A 27303-nucleotide genomic window follows, 5' to 3' on the forward strand; every position below is an offset into this window, starting at 1 on the left:
AGAGAACATTTTTAGATATGAAATTAAAAATGTAAGAATTAATTCATATGAAAGCGGTATACTTCAACTGGACCTTTCTTACAGATTAGACTCCCGACAGTGTGGAAACAGGCCCTTTGGCTCAAAACCTCCACACCCACCCTCTAAACAGTAACCCACCCAGACCCATTTCCCTCTGACTAAAGCACCTAACACTATGGGCAATTTAGAATGGCCAATTCACCTAAGCTGCACACCTTTGGACTGTGGGAGGAAACTGGAGCCCCCGGAGGAAACCCACACAGATACAGGGAGAATGTGCAAATTCTACACAGTCACCCAAGGCTGGAATCAAACCTGGGTCCTTGGCGCTGTGAAGCAGCAGTGCTAACCACTGAGCCACCGTGCCGCCCCAGTTCACGAGTATGGGCATGCTTATGTGCATTCCTATTACATAATTTTCTACAATAAATTATTGTGCATAAAACTCAAAGACAAGATTAAAGTATTCAGTTGACATTAGAAACAATTTTTCAACTTTAAACAACGAGAAAAAAATCACATTTCTGTGAAAATTTCAAATGTTATGGCATAAATTATCGCTGGGACAGCCCATTCAGGATTGGCATCACATAATGTAGGTTATTCTTCTAGGAACACAATGGTTAGGTATAATAACAAAATTCCCATTATGCAGTATTCCCCTCATTTTCCATAAGCTTTCTTTCAGCCTTTTGACTTGATTGATCACACAATCTTCCCCAAAGCACCTCTCTACTTTTTCCCCCATTCTAGATTGTCTACAATCTTATCTAATTGCAGACAGAATAGGACTTGTAATGGATTTGTCTCATGCTCCTAAACAATTTCAACTTGCATTCTCTAAAATCTATCCTTTCCATTTCTCATTTCCTTGTAGCAACCACCAAGCCTCTTTCAAGCAGCACCTTCAAATCCATGATCTTTACCAAGAACAAGGGCAACTGGTGTGTGGAAAAACTTACATATTCCTCACCAAGCTACACAATATCCTGACTTGCAACTATATTGTTGCTTTTTCACTATTACAGATTCCAAAAAGCTGAAACTCCACTCCAAACACCACTGCTAGTTTACTTAGACCACACTGGTTAGAGGGTTTCAAGAAGGCAGCTCACCATCACTTTATCCCTGCCAATCAGAATGTTTGCTCTAATATGGACAAATGCTGATTGCTTTAGAAATGTTTAACTTCCAAGCATAGAAAGCAACCTGCAGCCTTTTCATCTAAGAGCATAGCATTGTTATTCACCTGAAGGCTAAATCAGTACCATCTGTCTAAATGTTCCCCCACCTCGTCTGTTGCAAAATTAGCAAACTGCTTAGTTGACATCCAGTACTGTTAGGTACGCAGCTGGCGTGCGCTGCCCCTCAAGACAGATCATGTGACCTGGAGAGAAGGGCTGGGGAGGTTACCTGGAACTGACTGGGACATTCAAAAACATACAATAAAGTATTCTCTGTTAAAGTTTACCTTCTGTCTACCTTGTGCTCTGTTAATGGTTCTAGTGAGCCACAAACATAATAATTGATGACAACAGTGGGATCAAACCCACAAACTCTGATTGAATGCTATTTATTTTGTCAAGAGGCAGGATCTCACTCAGACTTTTAAAATGGTGTGGGATTGTGTTGGTAACAAAGGAAACCACCACGAGGGGACTTGGGCTGCACTTGATGCCAGGAAAGAACGGTATGTACCGGGAGCAGTGCAAGAGCAGCAGTCATGAGGGGACTTGGGCCACAGCCAACAACTTAAGGGAGTATTCACCCAGGAGCTTACTGAAGTTGTCAGGGAGCGTGGTTGCGAGAGGACTCAGATTACGGGTGATAGCAAGGAAGAACGGTACACTGATGGAGTCAGTGAGGGAGTAGCCAAATTAGGGTGTGTTCACTAAGGGGACTTGAGATTCGAATGGCTGTGACTCGAGTGGCGGGAAAATTTCCTGCAAGTGGGGAAAACAAAATGGTAGGCCAATTTGGAGCAATGGGACCATTTGATAAAGAGACAGTGTTGGACACTATACACTGAATATTTAAATACATACTTAAAGGCGAATTAGTGGCTGAAGACCATAATAGTACCTCCTTTCTTGAGCATTATTGGGAGCAAGACCTGCATGATTCGAAGGAGTGTGGAGCAACCAGAGATACCTACGGAGTAAACATAGCAAGAACTATGCAAAATTATGGGGAATTATTTTGCACCAAAGCAACTGCTGATTGCAGTACACTTGTGTTTGTATAAACACTTCCAGCGTGAAGGAAGATCCATCTCCCAGCTCGTGGCTGCCTTAAAGGAGTTAGTGGAACACTCAATTTGGAGAATTGTTCCGAACTGCTTTGTGGAACTGTTTGGTTTGTGGCCTCTGACACAAAGCAATCTGATGGAAGCTTCTAACAGACAAGACCTGGATTTCAAGGCACATTTGTAAGCAAGTGGGCCATATTGCCCAAAATTCAGGCAAGAGAGAGGCATCTAAAGAATACAATTCAGAGGACAAGACAGAAGATATATGCCATCAGGCAGGGGTAGACCAGGAGTCAGCTAGGTCTGTGGAAGAAGCAGAAAGCCCAGAATCAGAATTTAGGTTAATCATCCTGTTGGTACAGGGTGAAGCCAATCATTTCTACTATCTTGCCCTCTAATTTGGGAAGAATCCAAAGATGGATTCAGACACAGGTGCAGTGGTTTCTCTGATTGCCAACCAATATATAGGGAAACATTAAAGCCACTGAAACCTGCCAAGATTACACTGCAGTCATACATGGATCAAATGGTGACACTGAAGGGCTATGTCCTAGCTATGTGACCAGTGTACTGAATGCCTCCGTGTGTAGTGAAAGGTGACCACTCTACATTATTTGGATAATTCTGGGGGGGGGAAAGGGCAAGCAAGGCCACAGAACTGTGGATGTATATGCTTGTGGGGTCAGGGGGTGGGGAAACGCAGTGCACTGGGGGTGGTTAAAAAAAAATTGGAGTGACAGAAGACAGAGCTTTTAACAGAAAGTGAAGTAGTCGTGATGAGTCAGTGGGGGAAGTAGTTAAAATCAGGAGGAAGAGGTCAGTAATTAATATAAGGAGAAGAAAGATGTAGAAATAAAATGTGCTGAAGATACACAGTAAGGGTTTGGAATGTCAGCAAGGAGCAGAGAACAAGGTAACTATTGCCACCTTTTAAGATGGCTTTGGAAGAACTAATTCAAATACAGTCCTGATCAGACAAGCATACCAGATATAAGGAAATGAATCTGTTTTAAAAAACAATGTCAGAAAAAGTATCGCAGTTTAATGAAGCGTTTGCCATAATCTGAGATTTTAATATACACATGGGAATTGAGAATAAATACTCTCTTCAAAGTGAAGCAGGCTTAGTGGGTAGTGTGTTAATCTTACATAAAAATGAAGGCACAATCCATTCTCCAAAATTCAGTCTATCAATATTTTTGTGTTTCTTTTCTTGGAAACTTAGTGTTAACACCCCACCTGTTAACCTCCCAACTCTTTCAAGTCAATATTGTAAAACCTATATTTTTTTTTAAAAAAAAAAGTTCATATAATCAAAACAGTTATCCAGCTTCTTGGCACTGAGCCTCAAGTTCACAAAACTCAATATTGTTAACCATGTCTAACCTTTAACCGACTAAAATATACCATATACATTAAAGTTAGTTATACACTGTTCTTACTATTGGTGAAAGCTCTATAATTTTGTTTGATTAGTAATAGGACTGTCCTCTAAGGGAGATGAGAGGAATTTAACCTAAGATTATGTGCCATCCATGATACCCTCCAACTCCCATATCATTATTGTGTTTGTCAACTATCGCCTTTTTTGAGGATACCACAATGGTGTGGACACTTAGCATGTATGTTCAGGTTACAAAATCTCCCACTGACAAACATACACCCACTTAACTAGGGTCGCACCTATGGGTACATGGCACGTAGAATTTTGCTGTAAGCATAATCATGCCTGACTCTCTCAATTTATATTATAAACGTGTAACTGCTTTGACAAATGGGAATTATGTTTACATGTAAATTTGCTTGATGAAAATCTAAGACATAAACAGAAAAAGATTTGCTGCACTGTTACCCAAATAAGTAATAATCATGAGAAGTTAACCCAGATAATGTCAATTAAAATATGAAAACGCAAATTTAGAATGAGGAAAAATTGTTCCATAGAATGTGATTGGAAATGAAATCTTATAGACCCAAGGTGAAACGTGAGAAAGCTACTTAATGTGTTAAGAAGGTAGAAGAAAAAGACAAATTGGAACAGGAGTAACCGTAGCCACCCCCTGAGTCTCACCCCCTGGCAACCATGACAAAAATCCTTGCATCAGTTGATGGAAAAAGTGGATCCATGAATGTGAGGACGCTTACCAGGAGGTGAAGCAAGCCTGAAAAAGGTCAGAAGTGTTAATTCATTTCAACCCGAAGTTGCCACTGCAGTTGACATGCGAGGCCTTGTCTTTTGGTGTTGGTGCTGTGTTGTCACACAATTTGCTGCACAGTGACAAAAAGGCCCACTGTGTTTGCATTGAGGTCACTAACAAAGACAGAACTATGCCCAAGTAGAAAAGGGAGAATTGGGCATTGTGCTCGGTGTTAAGAAGTTCACCCAATTCCTTGTCAGCAGATAAAAAAAAAAGTGTCCGAAGTATCAGCACAGGCTGCTAATCTCCATTTTTGGCTGATATACAGAAATACTGTCAAAGGCGGAGGCACTCCTGGCTCCATCAGCCTATTCATATGAAATCAGATACAGTCAGGGAAGCATGACAAGGCAGATGCTGTGTCAAGGTTATCATTACTGGGAAATCAGGATGTTTCCATCTGGAACGTGAAAATTATGTCTTCCTAGCAAAAGTATAAGGTGCCATTATCAACAAGTGTGGAACACCGCGTGGAATGTCCCAGTCTTGAGCCTAGTGGTGGATCTAGTCCTGAGAGGAAGGGTTTGTCATAGAGACTACCCAGGATTACACTCTTAGCAGTCCAGGAGGTGGGAGTTGTCTATCTCAGATGGTGGTTAATGTGGGGAATGAGTGTCATTATCCCTCCCCCGTTCAGAGGAAGGGTGCTGGAATAAGCATAGCAAGGGCAACCTGGCATGAAAGAAATCACCAGGAGCTACTGTTGGTGGCCAAAGGTGGACTCCTAGATTGAGGAGAAAGCAGGAACATGCAAATCCTGGGTCATGGCTGCCCACTCAAAATAGTTTGAGCTGCTGGTCATGAAATTTGTATTAAAGCAGCAACAATAGACTGACTGGATAAAATATTTGGATTCTTTGGATTCCAGCATCTGCAGTTTTTTTGTCTCAGTGTATGAAATACTTTCAGGAACCCCAAACAGGTTGCAAGTGGCAACAATCCACAGTTTGTGGTGCAAGAGTTCTCTGAAGATTAGCCGGAAAATCACAGAATCAGACATTTGAGTTCAGTTCCGTGACAAATGGCCAGGCAGAGATTTGTACCAACTTGAATCAGGTCTTAAAGGTCTCACAGGGAAGCTTGCTCAGATGGTGACTCAATAAGTTCCTCAGTATACACACCACATGCATTGACCCAGTGCTCGCTGGCATTGTTAATGTTCACTGACAGCTGCGAACCAAAAGACCATAAGAGACAGGTGCAAACATTAGGCCATTCAGCCCATCGAGTCCACTCTGCCATTCAATCATGGCTGATAGGTCTCTCAACCCCACTCTCCCAGTTTCTCCCCATAACCCTTAGGTTCTTGAGTATCAAGGAAATCATGTCAATCATCAATGTACTCAATGACATGGCCTCCACAACGTTCTGTTTCAATGAATTCCAATAACTTACTGCAGCTAGAAGAGACCAGAGAGGGAATAGAGTAAAATCAAGACAGACAGATGGGAAGAAGGATGGGCAGCTCAGGGTCAAGGGTACTCCAAAAATGAGATATTGTGTTGCCCTGTAATTACATATCTAGGGAAAAATGGAAAATGGATCCCAGAGATGGTGGTGGCTCAAACAGGACCGTTGTTATATACAGTGAGGACTAGGGATGAACAGATCTGGAGGAGACACGTGGAACCTGCGGGGGGGGGGGGGGTGAAGGATCCTCAGAACACTGAGTCAGTCCAAGTAGTTTGGTCAACAGCGTTGGTCCTATGTGCCAGGGTTGGACATACCCAGGGAGGAGACAACAGCAGCATCCAAGGACAGCAATATACAGAGGGGGAGTGTCTGTGGAAGTATAGCAGCTTCAGGAAGCCTGGAAGACTGCTGTAGAAAAGGTTTCTGTGACAAAGAGACAGTCTTCTAGGAATCACCATCCCCCTGAGAGACTGATTGTGTCCTTGTCGAGCTTGGAAGTTTGTTTTCTTTTTACATTTTATTTTGTAAACATTCCTGATGATGTAAATATGTTAACTGCAATGTCTATATAATAGTTATGATTGCTGGATGTATATAAATTGTTCAGTGGATTATTGAAATCAAGGACGGGGGGGGGGGGGGGGTTATATATATTTGGGTATGTGCCACCCCTTTAAGAGAATGGATCAGGTGACCATGAGCAGGAGCTAGGGGAAGCAAGCTCAAACTGACTGTAGAGCTTAGATGATGCACAGTAAAATATTCCCTCAGAGTTTACTCGGTCTATCTTGGTTTCTATTTCTGGTTCTAGTGAACCATAAAAATATTGAATACTGGATGAGCAAGTTAAATATTAACTCCAGGTAAATATTGGAAACAATATCATAGCCTTTGATCCACTTTCCAAATGCAGTTCCCAAGATACTGACTCCTTTCCACTCCTTGCAGGCATGAACCAAATTGTTTGCAATCTTGGTCCTATATTTATTCATACAATGAAGTTCTAACTTCATATCAGAGATCATCAAGTCAGTACATTCACATGCTAACATTACCCAACTTCAACCCACCTCAGTTTATTTGCTGCTGTTTCTTCCAATATGCTCCCAATCAACCTCCCACAGTACGGTATATACGAGGGATGAATTGGAGTGGGGTGGCTCAGAATACTGAGCCTGACCACATGTGATCAGTGCGGTGTCTGAGCCAAGGTAGGCCATACTATGGGAGGAGCCTCCCTCAAATCTCAAATCATGCAGATCTCTCCTACCTGCATCCTTCCTTGGTGCCATACATGCTCTGTGACCTACAATGACCATCTGGGAGCCAATACTTAGTTTTTGAGGTTATCATTCTTTTGTCAAATCAATCCATGGCCTTAGCACTCATCACCTTTCCTTCAGCCCCATAAAGCTCAGAATCTGTGCTCATCTAAAGCTGATCCCCAATTTATAACATTACAACAGTGGCTGTATCTTCAGTTTGAAGTCTGGAAATTCACTCCTTAAAATTGTGTCAATCTCACTTCCTTTAAGATGCTCCCAAAAACTTCTTTGCTCAACTCTTTTCCATCTGCCCTCGCGTCCCATATCTTATGGAGAGGGTGTGCCCAGTGCTAATGAAATTTAAACTGTCCACTTGCCATTTTATGTTGGTACTATGTCACCACCCACTATCAGCACCAGAGACAGAGTGAAGAGGAGTAAGGAAGCCAAATAGCAAAGCAGATTTCCAACAAAGCCTTCTTGCTAGAACCCTCACTGATTTTTCATTATATTTATTCTGTTGTCAATTATGACTTGGAATTGTGAACTGAGAGTTGTGAGCTGGCGTAGCTTGTGGGAAAAGGAAAAGAACAGACCAAACAAGCTTTGTTTATTTGAAGGGTCAGGCCTGGAGACTAATTGCAGGCTTATTCTTGGTGAAAAGGATTCCAAAAGACACAGCAATCCCAGGAAGAACATAGTGTTTAAACAGATAGCAGAAGTTGGCTATTAACACAAGTTGGAAATTGGTTCTGGTAGGTCTGCGGGACACACTATGTTGAAGCAGCTGGCAGCTGCTAAATTGCAATTGAGACCTTGAGCAGAGTTGATCAGCTTATCCGGGCAGAACCAGACTGCAGGGTTTTTTTTTTTTTTTTTTTACACTAACACTTTCCTCATTCCTGAAGGGCCCGAAATGTCGATTCTCCTGTTCCTTGGATGCTGCCTAACCTGCTGCGCTTTTCCAGCAACACATTTTCAGCGCAGGGTTTTTTAAACTGTTTTGAGGTGAACTGGGTTGCTCACAAGACAATATAGCGACACAAATGCTCCCTGCTCCCTCTCCAGCTTCCAGAAGCCCAACCTTTAGAAAGTTAGAGATATGGCTGCCTTTGCCGGAGTGAACGGTGAAGGTGACCTGAATCAGCAATTCCAGAAAAGTAAACATAAAGTAAGTATGTTTATGCCTTTGAAAGAATGCATCATGAAAACCATTTCAATCATTTGGCAATTTTCTATTTTATTTATTCCTTGACTGTGTTTGCTTGTCTATATTCTGTGAATGGGGGCTGAAAACAAATGTTTCTGGTTTAAAACACTGACATTAATTAGATTACCTTGTTGTTTAATTTCTCCTCTGCTGAAGTTAACGTGTTTCTAATAAACAGCGAAGTGTTTTGTTTGAGATACAAAATGGGCTTCTGGAATTAATTATTCACGAAGTCTGAAACTGTTTATTCAAAATTATGGTAAGGAACCATTGCAGTAATTATTGAGAGTCTTTGACAATTTACTTTTATTACATTATAAAACAGAGAGGTAGAAAGGCTGATTTGGTTTGGCTGTTTGTATCATAACACTCCTCTTGTTGGCCATAAACTGGATACGTCCTCTGTATCTATCATGACATCAAGTTACATAGCTTTAAACTGTCACACTAATCCTGACAGTGCACACTCTTTCTTCACTGCCAATGTTCAATACCCTCCCTTGCCCTTCCACAACGCTGATCAACTTTCTCTAACTTGCTAACAATGCTGACTTCATCCAATATCAGTTGGACAAGAACCAGGTATTTTGGAAAGTAAGAGGGGAGCTGTGTGTTGGAGTAGGGAGGCAGGGAGTGGGAAGATGGAGTTGGGAATGTAGTCAGGGAACGTGATTTTGTATGGGGGGGTGGGGGGACACACAGAAGATGGTGGTGGGTGACAAATTTTCGACTTGCTGTTGTGTTTTGACACTCCAACTGATTTACTGAAGACTTGCATTGCTCAGCAGGCTTTATACCTGCTGTGAAAAGTTCCAAGTAAACTTGTGTAAAACCAGCCTTAGTATGGGTGAGCAGCCCAAATCTATGTGATTTCAGCCATCTGATTCTTCTGCTCTGATCATAGAGAATGCAGAAATGCAGGCTCAGCAACAGTAGCAAACTAAACTGTAAACTTCCCATGCAAATCCCTATCATGCTCCCATGTTAGGACAGCAGCAGGATTCAAAATGCATCAAAGAGTCAACTTGAATCCTTAGCAACACCCCATACCAGAACACTCAGGCAAATATATCCTCATGTAGCTACATGTCTGCTTTAGCTTTCTGATGCTCCTGCAAATCTCCTTCAGACATTTTAGTACCTTAAAGGCACTCTACAAATTAGTTGCTATTGTTGTCATTCCTAATCACATGCTACAACAAAGAAGGGAAGATTTGTAGAATTTCAAACAAAGGCAAATGCTTATCATGGAATTACACTGGACAAAATATTCAGAGTGACATGATAACTGCAGAAGAAAACAAGCACAGTAAGCATAAGTAGCTTGATATTTTAGCACAGTGTTCAGCAAAATGGGTATAAAACAACAACTAAAATATAGCTGAGGAATTTTCCTACTGCCCTGCCCCCCCCCCGCCCGCCCGCCCCGCAAGAGCTGTGGTCCACATTTTAGTGGTTCCTTTGCAAATACAGATGCTTTCTACAGCATGTTCACAAAGAAAAATTCTCCAACTTACAATTTATTCAGTGTTCGAATATAGATGTACCTCAAAATATATTTGGTATGACATTTACAAACAGCTGCAAACCTTTTGCAGTTAAAATCTAAAGGATGAAATAATAATTTAATATGTTTTAATATTTATTAAATGATACAAAATTGCTCACTGGAATGTGTGCTATAAAACAATTTTAAGGTTAAAGATTAAATATTCTCTTGATATACTTGAAGCTTTAAAAGGAAGGAAATCAGAATAACAAATTTGTTTCTACGTTTTCAAACAAGTCATCACTTTTTTTCTGTTATATTGCAGAGTAAATGATTCAATATGCAGACTATTTTATCAATCACATCTGAAAAATCATTCTAATTGCATTCTAAGACCTATCTGCATTTCTTAGCCAATTTCTTGTATGCAATCTGCTAAAATAGTCATTCACAAATAATTCAGAGAAAAAAAAACATTAATAATTGACAACTTAATTATAGTAGGTGCATTTTCATGGTCTCATTCTCACTCATCCACTCTAATCATGAATAAAGGGGCACAAAACAACAGAAAACGGCATAAATGCCATTTGGATCATTTTTTTTAAAATGAAGTTTTCCTGTCACTTCCCTGTGAGTTTGGCAGAAAGGGGACTACATCCATGGAATGCAACCTGAATTATCCGTAATCCATTCAATCTTGTTCAAAGGGCATTATTGTTTCATTCAAGAGTTGTATTTGATGACAAGAACGTGACAGAAGTAAACAGCAAAAGATGAATGAACAGCCACTTGCATTCTACACCAGATTTGAGTATAACATGTCAACATATCAATATTAATCTGAATTCTACTTCAAATCAGAAGGAACCTGCATACAATTCAAAATACAACTTAACATATTTACTAAAGTAAAAAAATTCAGAAAAAGCTGAGTTTGAAAATGTCTCCAGAAATTGAGAGCTCAGAGGAAACCTCTGTATATTAGATTTAAAGTTACACTTTACAATCTGATTTATTTTGGACCAAGTATTATAGCAGTTGGTTCCTTAAAGTAGATTCAAATTAGAGCAAACAGTACAGTGTCTTGTTACTAACAACAGATCATGGAGATTTAGTCTACCAGAGCAAACAAATTTCCAACTTTTCATAAGAATACCAAATAACAACAGCAAAGTTGATTCCAAAGTCTGAGTATCTCGATAAAGGACTCCATGTGATAATATTAACTTTTTTATTTGTTAAATATTCTTGGGTATAATGTATTAAAAGGGGAGGTTGGGGATGAGGGGAGGGTGCAAAACTGATTATGAAAAGCATTCCAGTGCTACAGAAAAGGGATGTCTTCGAGGGTCCAGGCAGAGAGTTTATTTGGCTAGAACAATGGAACAAAAAGTAGCTATAATCACATTGTTAAGTCTAGCTTGTAGACCGCCAATGAAAAGGAAGAACAACAAAACTGCAGGCAAGTTACAGAAAGATGCCAACCCTATTAAAGTAGTTATAATGGGAGATTTAAGTTACCTAAACACAAAATGGAATACTTGTAGTGTATCAGCACTGAGGGCCAAATGTTCCTGAATTGCATGCAGCAAAGGTTCCTACTGCAACACATTTCCAGTACAACAAGAAAGGATGCACTGTTGGACTTGATTCTTGGAAATGCTGTGGACCAAGTGGATCAAGTGCCAGGTGGGGAATATTTTGGAGACAGCGGGATCATTATATCACAAGGATCAGGATGATGGTGGAGAGTGATATGCAACAGTTCAAAGCATGAAACATCAATTGGCAGAGAACAGACTTCAATGGTACAGGAACCAAGCTGTGTAGGATTTACTGGAACAAGGAAAAATGGTAAATGAACAATTGGCCACCTTAGAAGAGGATGATAATTTGGGCACAAATTCAGGGATATTCCATCAAACAAATCCAGAACTCACGGGATGACAAAGGAGGCAGAAATAAGAAAAAAATGCTAATGACAAGTTTCAGTTAGAAAATGAAATTGAGAATCAACATAGATATAGAAGTTAGAGTGGTGAAAATACAAATTCAAAAAACAAAGAAGATTGGCAGCCAACATAAGGTGCCCCAAAATCTTCTATGGCCATTTAATTAGAACCAGATATGACTCCAAACAGTGGAGAGTATGTTCCTGATACCTATTGATTCCATTTTTGCTTGGGCTCTTGAATGCCACATTCTGTTGAATGTGGCCTTAATATCAAAGGCTGTCATTCTCACCTCGCCTCTGGAATTCAGCTTTCATCCAATGTTTGACCTAAGGTCAGGAACTAAGTGATCCTGGTGGAACCCAAACTAAGTATCACTGAGCAGGTTATTGCTGAGCAGGTGCTGCTTGAAAACACTGTTGATGATACCTTCCTTCATTTTATTGATGATCAAGAGTCAACTGATGGGGTAATAATTGACTGGTTGGATTTGTGTGCAGGACATGCCTGGGCAACTTCCTACATTGTTGGTAGATACCAATATCATAACTGTATTGGAGTGGTTCAGTTAGGAATGCAGCAGGTTCTGGAGCACAAGTCTTCAGTACAGTCGCTGGAATATTGTCAGAGCCCATATCTTTTGCACCATCCAGTGCTTCCAACCATTGCTTGTAGAGTGAACCAAATTGACTGAAGATTTATATCTGCGATGTTGGGAACCACCAGTGGAGGCCACAATGGATAATCCACTCGGCACTTCCAGCTAAAGATTGCTGCAAATGTTTCAGGCTTATCTTCTGCACTTGTTGATTTTTTCCATTGTTGAAAATGGGGATATTTGTGGGGCTTTCTCCTCCAGCGAGTTCTTTTAATTATCCACTATCATTCACAACTGGTTGCAGCAGGACTACAGATCTTAGATCTGATCCATTGGCTTTGGGAATGCTTAGTGTCGATCACTTGCTAAGCTATTTGGCATGTAAGTTGTATTGTTTGGTGGCTTCACCAGGTTGACACCTCATCTTTAGTTATGTCCGGTGCTGCTCCTGGCATGCCCTCCTCCTCATTGAACCAGTGTGGATTCCCCAGCTTGATGGCAATAGTTGAGTGGGGAATATGCCGGGCCGTGAAGTTACAGATTGTGCTACATACAATTCTGCTGTTGGTGGCCCACTGTGCCTCATGGATGCCCAGTTTTGAGTTTCTAGATTGTTCAAAGTCTGTCCCATTTAGCACAGTGATAGTGCCACACAACACAATGTAGATTTTTGACAATAATGAAGGTGGCACTTTGTCTCCACAAGGACTGTGCAGTGGTCATTCTGACAAATACTTTCAGGCAGATGCATCAATGTCAAGTATGTTTATTCCCCTTGTTGGTTCCCCTTACCACCTGCTGTTGACCCAATCTAACACGTGTTGCTGGAAAAGCGCAGCAGGTCAGGCAGCATCCAAGGAGCAGGAGAATCGACGTTTCGGTCATGAGCCCTTCTTCAGGAATGAAGAGCTCATGCCCGAAACGTCGATTCTCCTGCTCCTTGGATGCTGCCTGACCTGCTGCGCTTTTCCAGCAACACATTTTCAGCTCTGATCTCCAGCATCTGCAGTCCTCACTTTCTCCCAGTCTAACACATGTATCCTTTGAGGACACAACCAGCTTGATCGATATTGCTGCCACTGTTGAGCCACCCTTTGTGGTAAACACAGAAATCCCCCACCCAGAGTACACTTTGGAGGCATACTGAGTCATTAGCACATGGACAATAGTATGTGGTAACCACCAAGTGGTTTCCTTGCTCACAATTAACCATGAGACTTCATGGGGTCCGCAACCAATGTTGACAGCAATTCCCTCCTGACTGTATACCACTGTGCTGCCACCTCTGTTGGGCCTATCCTGTTGGCAGGGTAGGACCATGTATCCAAGAATGGTCACGGTGGTATATGGAACATTGTCTGAAAGGTACGATTTCATGAGTGTGCGGACTATGTTGCTTGACCCTTGTGAAAGACAATTCTCCCAATTTTAGCACTAGCCCCCAGATGTTAGTGAGGAGGATACTGCAGGGTGGACAGAGCTGTTTCTGCCACGGCTCTTTCCAGTGCCAAAGTCAATGTGAGGTGGTCCTTCCGGTTTTATTTCTTTGTGCATATTTTGTCACGATTGATACAGAGTTATTTTACATCAGTGTTTACTGTGGAGAAGGACATGGAAGATACAGAACATGGGGAAATAAATAGCAACATCTTAAAAAAATACACGTATCACAGAGGTGGTGGTTCTAGACATCTTATAAATGTATAAAAGTGGATAAATTCCCAGGACCTGATCAGGTATACCCTAGTACCCTGTGAGAAGCTAGGGAAGTGATTACTGGGCCCCTTCCTGAGATATTTGTGTTATCAATAGCCACAGTCGAGGTGCCAGAAGACTGGAGGTTGGCTAACGTGGTGCCACTATTTAAGAAACGGTGGTAAAGATAAGCCAGGGAACTATAAGACGATGAGCCTGACATCACTGATAGCTAAATTGTTGGAGGGGATCACGAGGGATAGGATTTACATGAATTTGGAAAGGCAAGGACTGATTAGGGATAGTCAACATGGCTTTATGTATGGGAAATTATGTCTCACTAACCTGATTAGTTCTTTAAAAAATTCAATGAAGAGGATTGATGTGGGCAGAGCGGGGTAAACATGATCTATATGGACTTCAGTAAGGCATTTGACAAGATTCCTCATGGTAGACTAGTTAGCAAGGCTAGATCACATGGAATGCAACTAGCCACTTGGATACAGAACTTGCTCAAAGATAGAAGTCAGAAGGTGGTAGTGGAGGGTTGCTTTAAGACTGGAGGCCTGTGACCAGTGGTGTGCCACAAGGATCAGTGCTGGGTCCACTGCTTTTTGTCATTTATGTAAATGATTTAGAGGCGAACATAGAAAGTACTGTTAGTATGTTTGTAGATAACACCAAAATTGGACCTGTAGTGAACATCAAAGAAGGCTACCTCAGAATGTAATGGGATCTTGATCAGATGGGCCAAATCGAGTGACAGATGAAGTTTAATTTAGATAAATATAAGGCGCTGCATTTTGTAAAGGCAAATCAGGGTAGGGCTTATACTTGAAAGGGTTCAGAAAAGATTTACAAGGATGTTGTCAGGACGAGTCTGAACAGACTGGGGCTATTTTCCCTAGAGCATTAGAGGCTAAGGGGTGACCTTAGAGGTTCATAAAATCATCAGGAGCATGGATAGAGATAATAGCCAAAGTCTTTTTCCAGAGTAGGGGAGTCCAAAACTAGAGGGCATAGGGGAAAAGATTTAATATGCAACAGAGGGTGGTGCATGTATGGACTGAGTTGCCAGAGGAAGTGATGGAGGCTGGTATAATTACAACATCCAAAAGACATCTAGATGGGTATATGCACAGGAAGGGTTTAGAGGGATATGGGTCAAATAGGACTAGATTAATTTAGGATATCTGGTCATCATGGATGGTTTGGACTGAAGGATTTGTTTCGATGCTGTACAGCTCTATGACTCTGAGTAGCTTGTTAGGCCATTTCATAGAGTAGTTCAGCATCAACCCATTGCTGTGGTCTGAAGTCACATGTCGGCCAAACCAGGTGCGGACAGATGATTTCCTTCCCTGAAGGACATTATTTAGTCAGATGGGTTTTTCCAACAATCAATGGATTCATGGTCACCGATAGAGTTTTAATTCCAGATTTTATTTTTACTGCATTCAAACTCCACCATTTGCCATGGCGGGTTTAAATCCCGGGTCCCCAACATTTCTGGATTAATAATCTAGCAATAATACTACAAGACCATCATCACCCCAATAGATAGTAGATAGGAAGAAATTGTTCCTGTTCTTAAAAGAAAGATGAGGGCATAGATTTTAAGTATCCTGCAAAAGCAGAAGGTGAAATGTGGAAAAATCTTTTCACTTAGCAAGCAGTTAGGGTACAGAAAGCATTGCCCCCCAAAAAAAGTGAAGGCAGGTTAACTTGGGGCATTCAATGGGGCATTGGATGAGTAGCGGATGATTACCTGGATCAGAAAAAAAAAGTGCTAGGGTGTGGGGATAAAGCAGGTGATTGGCACAAGGGATGATACTTATTTAACTAGGCAGTGCAGGTATGATGAGCTGAATGGCCTCATTCTGCACCATAAAACTTCTGTGAAACCATCACCATTTCCGGTGAAGGAATTCCATTCCAGCAACATACAGGTCTGACCAATAAAACTGCCTAATATGCCAGGTACTCAAAGCTGTCATGATGCATTTATTTCGTTTTCCAATCTCATTCTTAATTTCAAAACTTGTTTCAGTCCGGCTAAATTGATTCTTTCCATTATCGATATTGTCTGGCCCCTTGGCTGATGACACTGTTGTCGAATCCAAGAATTTCAGCTCAAATAGAATGAAGCCCAAGCTGTTACCAGAAGACTACAAAAAATACAATATTCAAACAAATATTTATTTTATTGTTTATTTTACTGATGCAACAGATAAAAAGAAAGCTTACATTAACATTTTAAAACACTGTAGACATTGCATGTATTCAAACAAATCTTTCGAAGTAACTTTTGGCCGATTTAAAAAATATGAAGTGGTGCTTGCAGTGTCATTTCTCACCATCCCAAAGTTAAGAGAAACTGCAGCAAGCTACATCTATGCAACTTCTATTTGAATCTGTATCATTGAATGTTTGCTCTCTCTGACAACAGATCAGACACCGAGAAGTAATACATTATAAAAAGGTTCAGAAAATGTCATGCATACTACTGGAATTTCACCCATCACAGCAAGAAAATTATTTTTTCTCAAATAGATTTATTCAATTTTCATGCAAATTTCTTTCCCAATTGCCTGAGAGAGAACTTGACTTATGACAGGTTCACAACGTGACCACAGCAAAATATTATTCCTTGCCAGTTAGAAAAGTCACTTGCAGCAAGAAAAAAAATTAGGAAAGTTGATATTGTCACCTGTTATTTCTGCAATGTATCATAAAATTGATCTTCCAGCAGATAGCAACACTAATAGAGTTTATTTTCTACCTTTTTGGAGGTTTGAAATGTGTTCTTATTCAGGATTTTAATTCCTAACCATATTAGGATTAATAGGAATGTTGATAGCAAGTAATCCATATACCATATATGCAAATTCAGCTAACAAACCAAATTTTACAAGAGTTTCATAAAAGTCAAACCAAAAAATTAACAAAACCATGGTGACACAATGATCTGACATCAAAGTACATGGAAACACAGATACTTAATGACACTGTAGTTAGTGTGGTTTCATTTTAATTTTGGTATGTTTTTAGGACCAAACACTTTGCTGAACATTGCAGAATTCATTATAATTTTGTTTAGGACTGTACATTATGAACCATTTTAGCAAGACCTCATTTGGTGCTATATCAAGATTTGCAGAAGGGACCTCTCCACTCATTAAGCCAACTGCCTGATAGCAACTACTACTGCCCATACCATACAGCCACTGAAGAAAGAGTTGCTCCTCTTAGCCAGATGGTGTGGAGCTTGGCAGAGTCCCCACATCTCCCTTTGGCCCCAGAGGGCACTGACAGGACTGAGCTTAGCCACCCCTCTTCCTCAGGTTGCAAAATACCAGCTGGTCTGAGCCCAAGACCTAACTCAGTGGCACCAAACCCCCATGCTCCTCAAAATAGAGGGACACCAGTGGCCACAAAGAGCAATCTCATTGAATAAAGGCATGAGTGGATCTGAGAAATAACAGCAGCCAGCAAGAGGGGACACCACAGATTCCAGAATGACACCGGGCAATGGCCATAACATGGTTAAGAAATAGGTGATGGTCCCAGACAGGTGCGCTGCAGCCCAGTCACGACCCACAGCACAGACTTCGAACTGTCAGAGGCTCCACTATAAGGGATATTGTAAGTAAAATGCGATATTTATGCAGATATTTTTAAATTATATTTTATTTTAAAAGGTACACAATAATGTGTTAATCTTTCTGCCAAGTAATGCCCTAACTACCAAACCCAACTACTGTTCTAACATCGATTCCCATGGAAATTGATGCTTCACTTAAAGTCTCTTCACTTGGCATCGTGATGTTCAGGTACTCAACTCTGACTTTAAGGATACCTTCTAGTGTCCAGAGGCCTCGAGAGCAGAGATCACTGATCCACAGTCAGAAATACAATGGGATGAACTTTAGTTAAAGGAATATAGTACCTGCAGCAGTAGAAAACCAACGCACTCAAATACAAACAGAATTGTCAATGTATCCCTAAACAGTTTGTTGTTTCTGAAAGATATGTAATTATCCCAGTTAGAGACAGTAAGTGAAGATATTTTGCATTATCAGATATGCAGACATTTGGATGCAATATTAGACCATGACCTCATTTGCTCTCTCAATTGCATGTAAACGCATTGTTTCTTTTAAGTACAGGAAATCTTTACTAGTGTCTGGCCAACACTGATTCTTTAACCAATATCACTGTATAAATTATCATCTGTGTGTTCTTACATTATGCCAGTAACTGAACTTGAAAACAGAAATACTAGTTTGTTTTAAGTAATGAGAAGAACATGGGCCAAAGAGAGTGTGGCATTACTTTGGATGTTCTACATGCTTCTATCTGCAACAACATTCCTTACGAGTGTGGAACTGCTGCTCTATAAAACTAGTGTCTATGCAAAAGGCCTACTTCCACACGTAATCCAAGTACACATACAATATACATGTCCAAATGTGCTCTTCAAATGTTTACCTTCCCATCAGCTCCTAAAAGCTATTTCTGCCAAATACAAAGGAAAACATTATGCTGCCTGTGCACATTTAATATTGTCCACATTCTTGCAAAGAACTGCCACCTATCATACAACAAATGTAGAGAGAACCCCAATACTAACATGAGTAAGATGCCTTGTAATTTCTAGGGAAACATCTGCCTCAGTTATATATGGAGAAATCAGAGACCATTGATGGTTACCATCTGCTGCTCATCTTGACATGCAATTGAGACAGCAAGACAGTAGCACCGACATTAATGCAATAATTCTGACTTCTGCAAACATCAATGCTTTTCCTACTTTCACAAAATAAATTAAAATACTTACATGTATATTGTAATGTACATGGTGTGATTTGTATACACTTCAAATGTCCTTTATTACTAGCTTTGGTTTTTAACTTCTATAGCAGAGAGAGCTTTTTGATCTACTTTGTGTTTTGACCAATCCTGTAGCCCTTTGATGAAGACAGCTATACAGACATGTGTCATGACAAAGGAAGGGGAGAGTGAAACTGGACTAGAGCAAAAAGATTTAAGGTTAGTTAAGGTAAGGCCAGAAATGTCAGCATAAAGCCCTGAAAGGTTACGAAAGTCTGAGCATGTTTCACCTCCAAACTTTATAATAGCTCCACGAAGCAGCCAGTCTATAAATTAGCCAGAAGTGATTTAAACCTACAAAAGATATTGGAAAAAGGGATTCTAGTGTCAGTACTGTTTGAGTGGTCTTTTTGACTACAATACAAGGTGTGATCTTTGTGTACTGTACAAGTATGCATTGTGTCCCCCATATAAAAGTTGGTGTTTTTTTCTTTCAATTTTCAAAGTAGCATTTTGGCCTTATTGAGATTATATTTTTACTGCATGTTTAAAATCTTCTCAGTGCATTAGAAGTAAATATTTTGTTTATTCTATTTTATTTTCATTTATTGTGCTCAGAAACAGTTGTTTTATTATTAGAGCAAAATCTGCAGCATTACCTGCTTCTTTTTCAGTGAGACACCATTTTGTTCAAACAAAATATTCAAAGTACGATCTATCAAGCCAGCTTTCAGTTTGGAATATCACCACCTTGGGTGATAACAGCTATTGTATTCTTCTTAATACAAAACATATAGGAGGTCACAGCTGGTCAGGCAGCATCCATGGAGAGAGAGTGTAAGCTAACATTTCAAGTCTAGATGACTCATCTAGACTCAAAACATTAGCTTGCTTTCTCTCTACAGATGCTGCCTGACCAGCTGTGATCACCACTAGTTTTCAGTATAGATTCCAGCAACTGTAGTAATTTGCTCCAATTTTGCATTATTCCTCATTTGTTCAACTGATTACATCATATTCTCATTTACTAGTTCCTTACCTTGCTTTCATTGAAGTAGCAACCCCTCAATGTCTAAGGATCCCATCACATCTTTTAAACATGCCATTATTCAATTTTCAACAGTGGGTATTAGAACTTGAGGGTGCTGAACAAAGACAGAGGAAAAGTCAGCTCTTGGGTCAGGAACCTAAAAACTCAGGACACAGTGGGCCCTAAGGAAGGAGGATGCAGATCATTATCTACAAATGTGAAGGATTGGGCAAGACTGTCTTTGGGTTGCGAAGCAGTTGGTTGAGGGCTCAAAGAAGTCAAAAACCATTCCCTGCAGAATAGTCAGGAAACTTTTTAATGTATGAGGAGCAGCCTGAAGCAAGTGACAGCTCCAGGTGATTGAATGTACCCATCGAAGAGTCCAGAATGGTTTTAATGAGATATGTCTATGCAAATTTTAAAATCTTATCATCAAGCTTAATATTGATGAGTATAAAACTGTCAACACAAACTCTCGGTACTTAAACAAAATTATAACTGAGTCTGCAAAATAGATACAAGAGCCTCATTTAATTAATGGCATCAGAACACATCCTCAATATGTGTATTAAAACAATGTGCTCAAATACTTACGTAGAATTGCATATAAACTTAAAAGAATTTCATCAGGTTTACTCCTGCCCTACTGTCATGACTTAGTGGATCTTTTCTGGATACTTTATTTAAAATTATAAGGAAGGAATTCTGGCCAGTAGAGCAATCAGCCTGTGTGTGATGCAAATTCTGAATTTATAGAATGGTTAATTTTGTAAGGGACAACTTTATTTATTACAGAAGGGAGTATAACAAAACAATTATATACTGTACTATTTAAATTAAATAATTGAGGTTGCAGTTTAGGTGGTGTTTCATTATTGACGTGTATCTCACTCATTTAACTGTAAATAAAGTCAAAAGTAGTTTCGCCAGAAAGTGTGTCTGTGCCTCAATACACCATCTGAATTGGAAATTAAATGAATAGCACTGACTGCTGCACAAGTTTTCCCAAATTCCAGGACAAACCAGTTGACAAGACCTTTAGTACTAAATAGGTAACTCATTATACTTTAGCCCAAGTTAACAAATTTGAAGAGGTGTACAAAAAATGCAACATGGGTACAATGTTTAATAACTTCAGTTTTTGAAGCAGGTGTAAAACTAATGACATATATCACTTCTTTCCTTACCTCGGTTATAAAACCAGCTTGATTTATTTCCAGATCAGACAGTATTCTAAAAATAGATCTGTATCCCTAATTTTATATTTGCATCACAACTTAAGATCTTACCCTAATTTCTCAGGAACGTGGTTGCATTGTACTTTTTCAAGACTTCACGCATTAGGTAAAGAAATTGTACAGCCTAACATAATTTCCAAAAAAATGCTAAGAAATAATGCAAAAATAATAAATTATTCAATCCTATTTCAACTGTTTAAGTTACTCATCTATTTTGCATGCAACTTGGTCTGTAATATTGGCAGGTTCATAGAGCAAGTACATATCCCATTAAGTACATTTTATTTTTAAATAAATGAACTCTATCCTCCTGCATTCAAGAATCCAATGCTTTTTCTCTGCCATTAGCTAGTCTTAACATGCACAATTTAAATCACAACTGTACAACATCTTTGAGGCCCATAAAATACAATGTCAAAACAACAAAACATATGAGCTTTCTTAAGCTTATTTTACTAGTTAAATATTTTAGCAAATTAAATTTTCATCTGTACAAACATGCAACATTATCTCTCATAAATCATGATATCATCTGAAACATTGTTAAATTGTTATAAACATGCAAGTTTGGAAATTCATGCTCAATCATATTTGAACTTTTGTATCTAATTCTTTAAGCATCTATTGTGTAAAAATTGTAGGCAAAGCAATTTGACACAATGCATTTAAAGTTGATTGTATTAAACACCATTTAAAACACATTTTTTAGTTTAAACGAGTCTAATATGGAGAGTTCCCATATATACATAATAAAAATATGAACAATACCTTTGCTAACTGGAGTTGTCCAGGCAAGGATTCGTTTGACAAGACAGCAGTTCAGCAGTACTGCTTTGGAGAGGCCATGCTTCTTCCGAAACTCATGCACATCTTCTCTCCATTTCTGGGACCTTTTCGTGGAAGTGGTCATTGACATCTTGCTCTGACTGTTACCTTTAGCACAGGGACATTTGCTTCAGATGGACCGGAACAAACCACAACAGTAAGACTGCCCAGACAGCTTAACTCACTATGAACACTGGAACAATTAGGAATTATTTTCTCAATACTGTTGTCCATTATCTTATTGGTATCATTACATACAAGACATGAAGAATTTTCAGGTATTAACAATCTCAAACTATGTGCTGCTGCAATGTCTAAGAAATTATATTGAATCAAAAAATGGTTGACCAACGTAATTTAAAAAGGTTCAGTTATTATATACTTGCATAATATTTCACAAGTGCTCAATTTGTCCAAAAGATAAAATTCCTGACCAATAGTTTCGCAGAAACATTCACAGTTACGATCTGCTAAATTAGCCAAGAGAGGTTTGAGAAACCCATGTACTTAGTAACGTCAGGAATAAACTATTTTCAGCATTTCTCTGTAAAAATCACCTGAAATACCATTGCTGGTATCACGATTAATAGATGAATGAAGACTAGTTGACATGCTTTGCCAAAAGAGATTTTGTTTTCCAATTGTATTATTTAATTCTTTGAATTTATAAAGTTTCACTACTACAGCATTCACAATCTCAGAGCTGTAATCACCAATATTAAAGGATTAGTTTCACTTTCCACATTTGCAAAACCAACCACCTGATAGGTAAAGTTATAAAGGGCTTGAAAGGATTAAGAAGAAAATATTAGGTACACATGAATGAGATGGAAGAAATTTTAGCATTAACATCTCCTGAATTAGAAAGATGGATAAAAAAAAAAATCAGACAGTTAAAATAGACATTTATAATGGAACATTGTAGATAGAAGGTTAGATTTACAGGAAAGTTAATTCTGTTTCATTTTGTTAAAATAAAATTTTGAGATTTTGTCAAAAGATAATAAGTTAATTTCCCCTTTTTAATTCCATTAATTATGCTTGGAAGAAAACATTTCTTAGCTGCTTTAGAGGAATTCATGCAATAATAAATACAAAATGTTTATATCTTATTGGATATTTGCTGGTGGAATTAAGACAGTTGCATCTACCAGATCAGAAAAAGAAAAAAAAGGTAGTTCTAATGTAACAGTAAAGTCTGTTGAGATTCTGTGCTGGCAGTGAAGCTGTAGAATTTCTACCTTAAACAGCATTGTTCAATTTAGAGTCAGAGTCATTTATGGTGCAGAAGGTGGCTATTTGGCCAATCTTATCATTTTGTCTGAGAACTGCTTTATCAAGAAGTTAAATGGGTACTTTAGAATATTATATAGAAATAGAACAACTTCTTGATTGCAAAGAATATTGTTAGGTTACAGAAGACATTGTTGAAACTTAAAGGAAAATTAACATTGTGAGGATACTGTATATTTAAATTCAAAAGCTTGCACACTTATCAGAATAATACGTTGCAACTGTGTTCCAATATTCAATGATATCACATACACAAACATCCATTTTATTTTGAGTAATTCCATGCAAAGGTTATCTTTTTATGTTTTTCATAGGTTACAAATTGAAAATATACGGTCTGTGCTGAACAAAAACTTAGTGATGTTGATAGCAATCCAGGAAAAGGTGAGCACTGGTAGTGATATAAATTCAAGTCATTATTTGAAAAGAATTGAAAATAGTCTTATACATAAAACTCTCGTGAATAAAAAAAGCTAATGGAATCTGAAAGAATCATATGGTTGTTTTATTTACCCAATTCAAAAAAAAATACCAAAATTTCTTGAAATAATTCAGTTATTTTCTGTTTAGATGGAAGATTGCGTATGAAGTTGTTCTCATAAAATCATGCCAAATGAAGGTTGACTTGCCATCATTTCAACATCATTTCAATCAAGTTACACAGTCCTGTTACACAATCAGGACAATTAGTATTCGTATTTAACTGCAGCTTCTCTGAAATGTGAAGGCAGATATGAATGATCTCACAATCAATCACTCACTTTAAATATAAACCTTACATGGTTAAAACACTAAGTAGAAATTTGATGAAAATATATAATAAAAGGAGAAAATGTATTGATCGCAATTGAGTAATTAGGTTAAATCTGATTAAATTTGGCAACTGGTTATCATGTAATAATAATTATTGAAATCAAGGATATCTGAATATTTACCAAAAGACAAAATAAAACATATCCCAATATTGAAATGGGAGATTAGCAGTTGGTGTTTTGCAATTTTTAAACTACTACGTTCTTTTTATTTTGAATGTGACTATGCAATTATTCATGTTATTTGTTTTCACAGCAGGAAAGAAAGAAAGTAATACAGTGTGGTATTTATCAATTTATTTTTAAAACACAAGAACAACAATGATGCTTTCATACCCATTTTGGTGGAACAAAATCAATACTGCATTCAAAAGGATTCAAAAACTATAATTATTTTCTATTACAAAATCCATAATTCAGTGGTCTGCCAGCAATTAGCCATATATGGAAACACAAACAGAACACAACTTCAATAATAATAATATCAAAGGATACATATCACACTTTATAATCAGGCCCAAATTTAAAACAATTTTTTTTAGTACAATTGCAATAACTTTAACTGCTGATCCCAAAATAAACATTTCCCTTACCTTAATCTTATGTCAGCACAGATAGACTATAAATTAATCTTCCTGCGGCTGCAGCAATTATTCTGCCTACTCGAGCTTTCTTGGCTTTATAGAAAGGGGCTCACCCCTGTGGCTGTTTTTGAAAAACCAGGCTACCAAGACAAGAGTAGGAATTACAGACTGTTTGAGCTTTACAATGATTCCACTAAATAGATGAGGAATCAGAAGCCAGTTACAGATCGTTGTACGAAATTGGGATCATTCCAATACTGTACCTTCCAGCTTACTCAAACAACCCAATGAATCTTTCTGTCAACCCATTTATCACAAATGACTGCTACTTCACAGCAACTGACAACCCTTTAGCAACAGCCAATTACAAATAGGGGACAACTGCTGAGCTCCAGATGGGCGTGGGGGAAAGCAGGAAGATGGCAAGACTGCTCAATATCCCAAAATCATTCAAACTTGACAGAAATAAAAATCTTCCAAAATCATTACTGCAGCTGATCATACAATGCAGGATATTTGCCTTATACACATGAACAGCTAGATGGGAGAAACTATTAAACTCAAATTCATACTGTCAATTTAATTTTTTTTAGAAATATAGCAATGTTAACTGAAGAACAAAATAAATGAGATATGTCAATCCCTAAGTAACCAATGCTTAATTATGCTATTTCATTAGAAAACACTGCACAACTTTAAATAACAAAGGCTTGATTTGAATTCAATTTCGAAACTCTCTGCATTAAAGGATAAAGACCCCTTTGAATTATCAACAATGCTTCTCAGAAAACTATTTCAATATCTTTTTTGCATTTGTGCAAAGTAAACTACATGGTTTTTTTTCCTGTCAGTTCATAAAGGGTCAGCTGCAACATTGCAACGTTGCCTGAAGTTTCAAAATGCCGCACATTTGCAGTGGATATTAGATATTTTTCAACACATTCTGTGTGGGCGAACCAAAGGTGAATTCTTATTAGTGATTGAGAAATATCATTTCATTCATCCCACAGCTTTTTATGGAATTTTGCAAATTACTATGGAAAAATGTCTGTCAAAATAGGAAAACTGCTAAATTCAAAACCAAATCAATTTGCATTATTTTTTTAAAAAACCATAAATGGCTAAAATATTTAAATAACCATGCTCAAAGGTGGTGGATGAGGTCAGGTGTGCAGTGAATGGGTAGACATTCCAACCTGTTGTACATAAGGTAACAAACTGAAATCAGAGGAAAAGTAGTATCTCGAAGTAATAATTTCAACACCTGAGCATGGTACAATAACAATTAATTATACTCTTAATATAAAGTAATCTGTTAAAATTTTAAGTCTTTGGAATGTGAATGCAAAATGTATCTGATACATATTGCAGGTGTGTTTGTTTAGAAAAGGCTAAGATAATGACAGAGATTTCACTCTTCTGAATGCTTTGCTTTTAAGGGAACATGGAGGTGTTCACTATTTCAGCAGTTATAGCACACTGCAGATCTGAACTCTGCACTGAGCTTGTGATATTAATTTTCACAGCATCTCCTGTAATTTCACCAGTACATCGTCAGATTATAACATGTCATTATGGGAAGTGATGGAATAGTGATAGTGATAGTGATAGGGAATCCAGAGTCCCTGGCTAATGTTCAGGAGAACATGGATTCAATTCTCACCATTGCAGATGGTGAATTTTGTAAAGGGAAAAAGTGGAATCCCTCAAGGAAAAATTATCCTGTGTCCAGGTTGTTAAGGGAATCCAGTTTCCTAAGAATGTTACTCCTGAAGTTCATTACAGAATGAAGAACTTGAGAAGATTCATTGAGGTTTTAGTTAACACCATCTTGATGCTTTACAGAATTAAGCTCCACACGGAATTAAAAAGACCTTGATGGGAGTTACATATAGGCTTCCTGCCAGTAGGCAATATATGGGGAAGAAAATAAATCGGGAGATGGAAAAGCCCATGCAAAAATAGGCACTTTTAAAAGAATTGTGGGCAATTTCAAGATGCTAGTGAACTGGTAAAAGTAGGTTGGCAGTGTATCACGAGAAATTTGTCGAATGTCTGAGATTCATTAAGAGCAACTTGAGATACAGCCCACTAGGGAACAAGAAATTCTGGATTTGGTGATGTATAATAAACCAGAATTGATGAGGGAGCTTAATATGAAGGAACCCCTATGGATATCAACCATAATGAGAGAATTTACCCTGTAGTTCGAGCAGGAGAAGCTCAAATCAGATGCAATGGTATTATAATTGAGTAAAAGGTAAATACTTAGACACAAGGGAGATGGCCAGAGCTGATTGACAGGAAGCCTAGCAGGGAAGACAGCAGAGCAGGAATGGGATTTATTTTCTGGGGGTAATTCAGGAGGCATAACAGAAGTTCATCCCAAGGTAGAAGAAACGTACCAATGGGAGGACAAAACCTGTGCCCACACCTCCCCTGCACCTCCATCCAAGGCCCCAAAGGAGCCTTCTACATCCATCAAAGTTTCACCTGCACCTCCACACATTTACTGTATCCGTTGCTCCCGATGTGGTCTCATCTATGTTGGGGAGACCAGACACCTGCTCACAGAGCGCTTCAGAGAACATCTCCG

At 38.7% G+C, this 27303-nt stretch overlaps 1 protein-coding gene and 1 long non-coding RNA gene across 3 annotated transcripts in view; one reads left to right on the top strand and one right to left on the bottom strand.

The window, feature by feature from the left end:
* kcnip4a (potassium voltage-gated channel interacting protein 4a) overlaps positions 1–24991 on the bottom strand; it is a 1154042-nt gene extending 1129051 nt beyond the window's left edge. Inside the window, exons 1-2 of one of the 2 annotated variants that reach the window (XM_087986801.1) lie at positions 24717–24991; positions 21962–22126 (exon numbers count right to left, since the gene is read on the bottom strand). In XM_087986801.1, the coding sequence (XP_087842927.1) occupies positions 21962–22109 (148 nt within the window). In that variant the 5' untranslated portion in view covers positions 22110–22126; positions 24717–24991. Of the gene's footprint in view, positions 1–21961; positions 22212–24716 lie in introns of both variants that reach the window. The other variant, XM_087986802.1, reaches the window with a different exon arrangement.
* On the top strand, positions 8077–25603 carry LOC148152116 (uncharacterized). Its single transcript, XR_015757066.1, has 3 exons — positions 8077–8316; positions 23626–23695; positions 25559–25603. It is a non-coding gene; the product is annotated as an uncharacterized LOC148152116 (long non-coding RNA).
* The last annotated feature ends 1700 nt before the right edge of the window (positions 25604–27303 follow it).

Source organism: Chiloscyllium plagiosum, unplaced genomic scaffold (genome assembly GCF_037043375.1).
Source record: "Chiloscyllium plagiosum isolate Xiang-an unplaced genomic scaffold, Cpla_swu_hap1 HiC_scaffold_1, whole genome shotgun sequence".
Classification (NCBI taxonomy): domain Eukaryota; kingdom Metazoa; phylum Chordata; class Chondrichthyes; order Orectolobiformes; family Hemiscylliidae; genus Chiloscyllium; species Chiloscyllium plagiosum.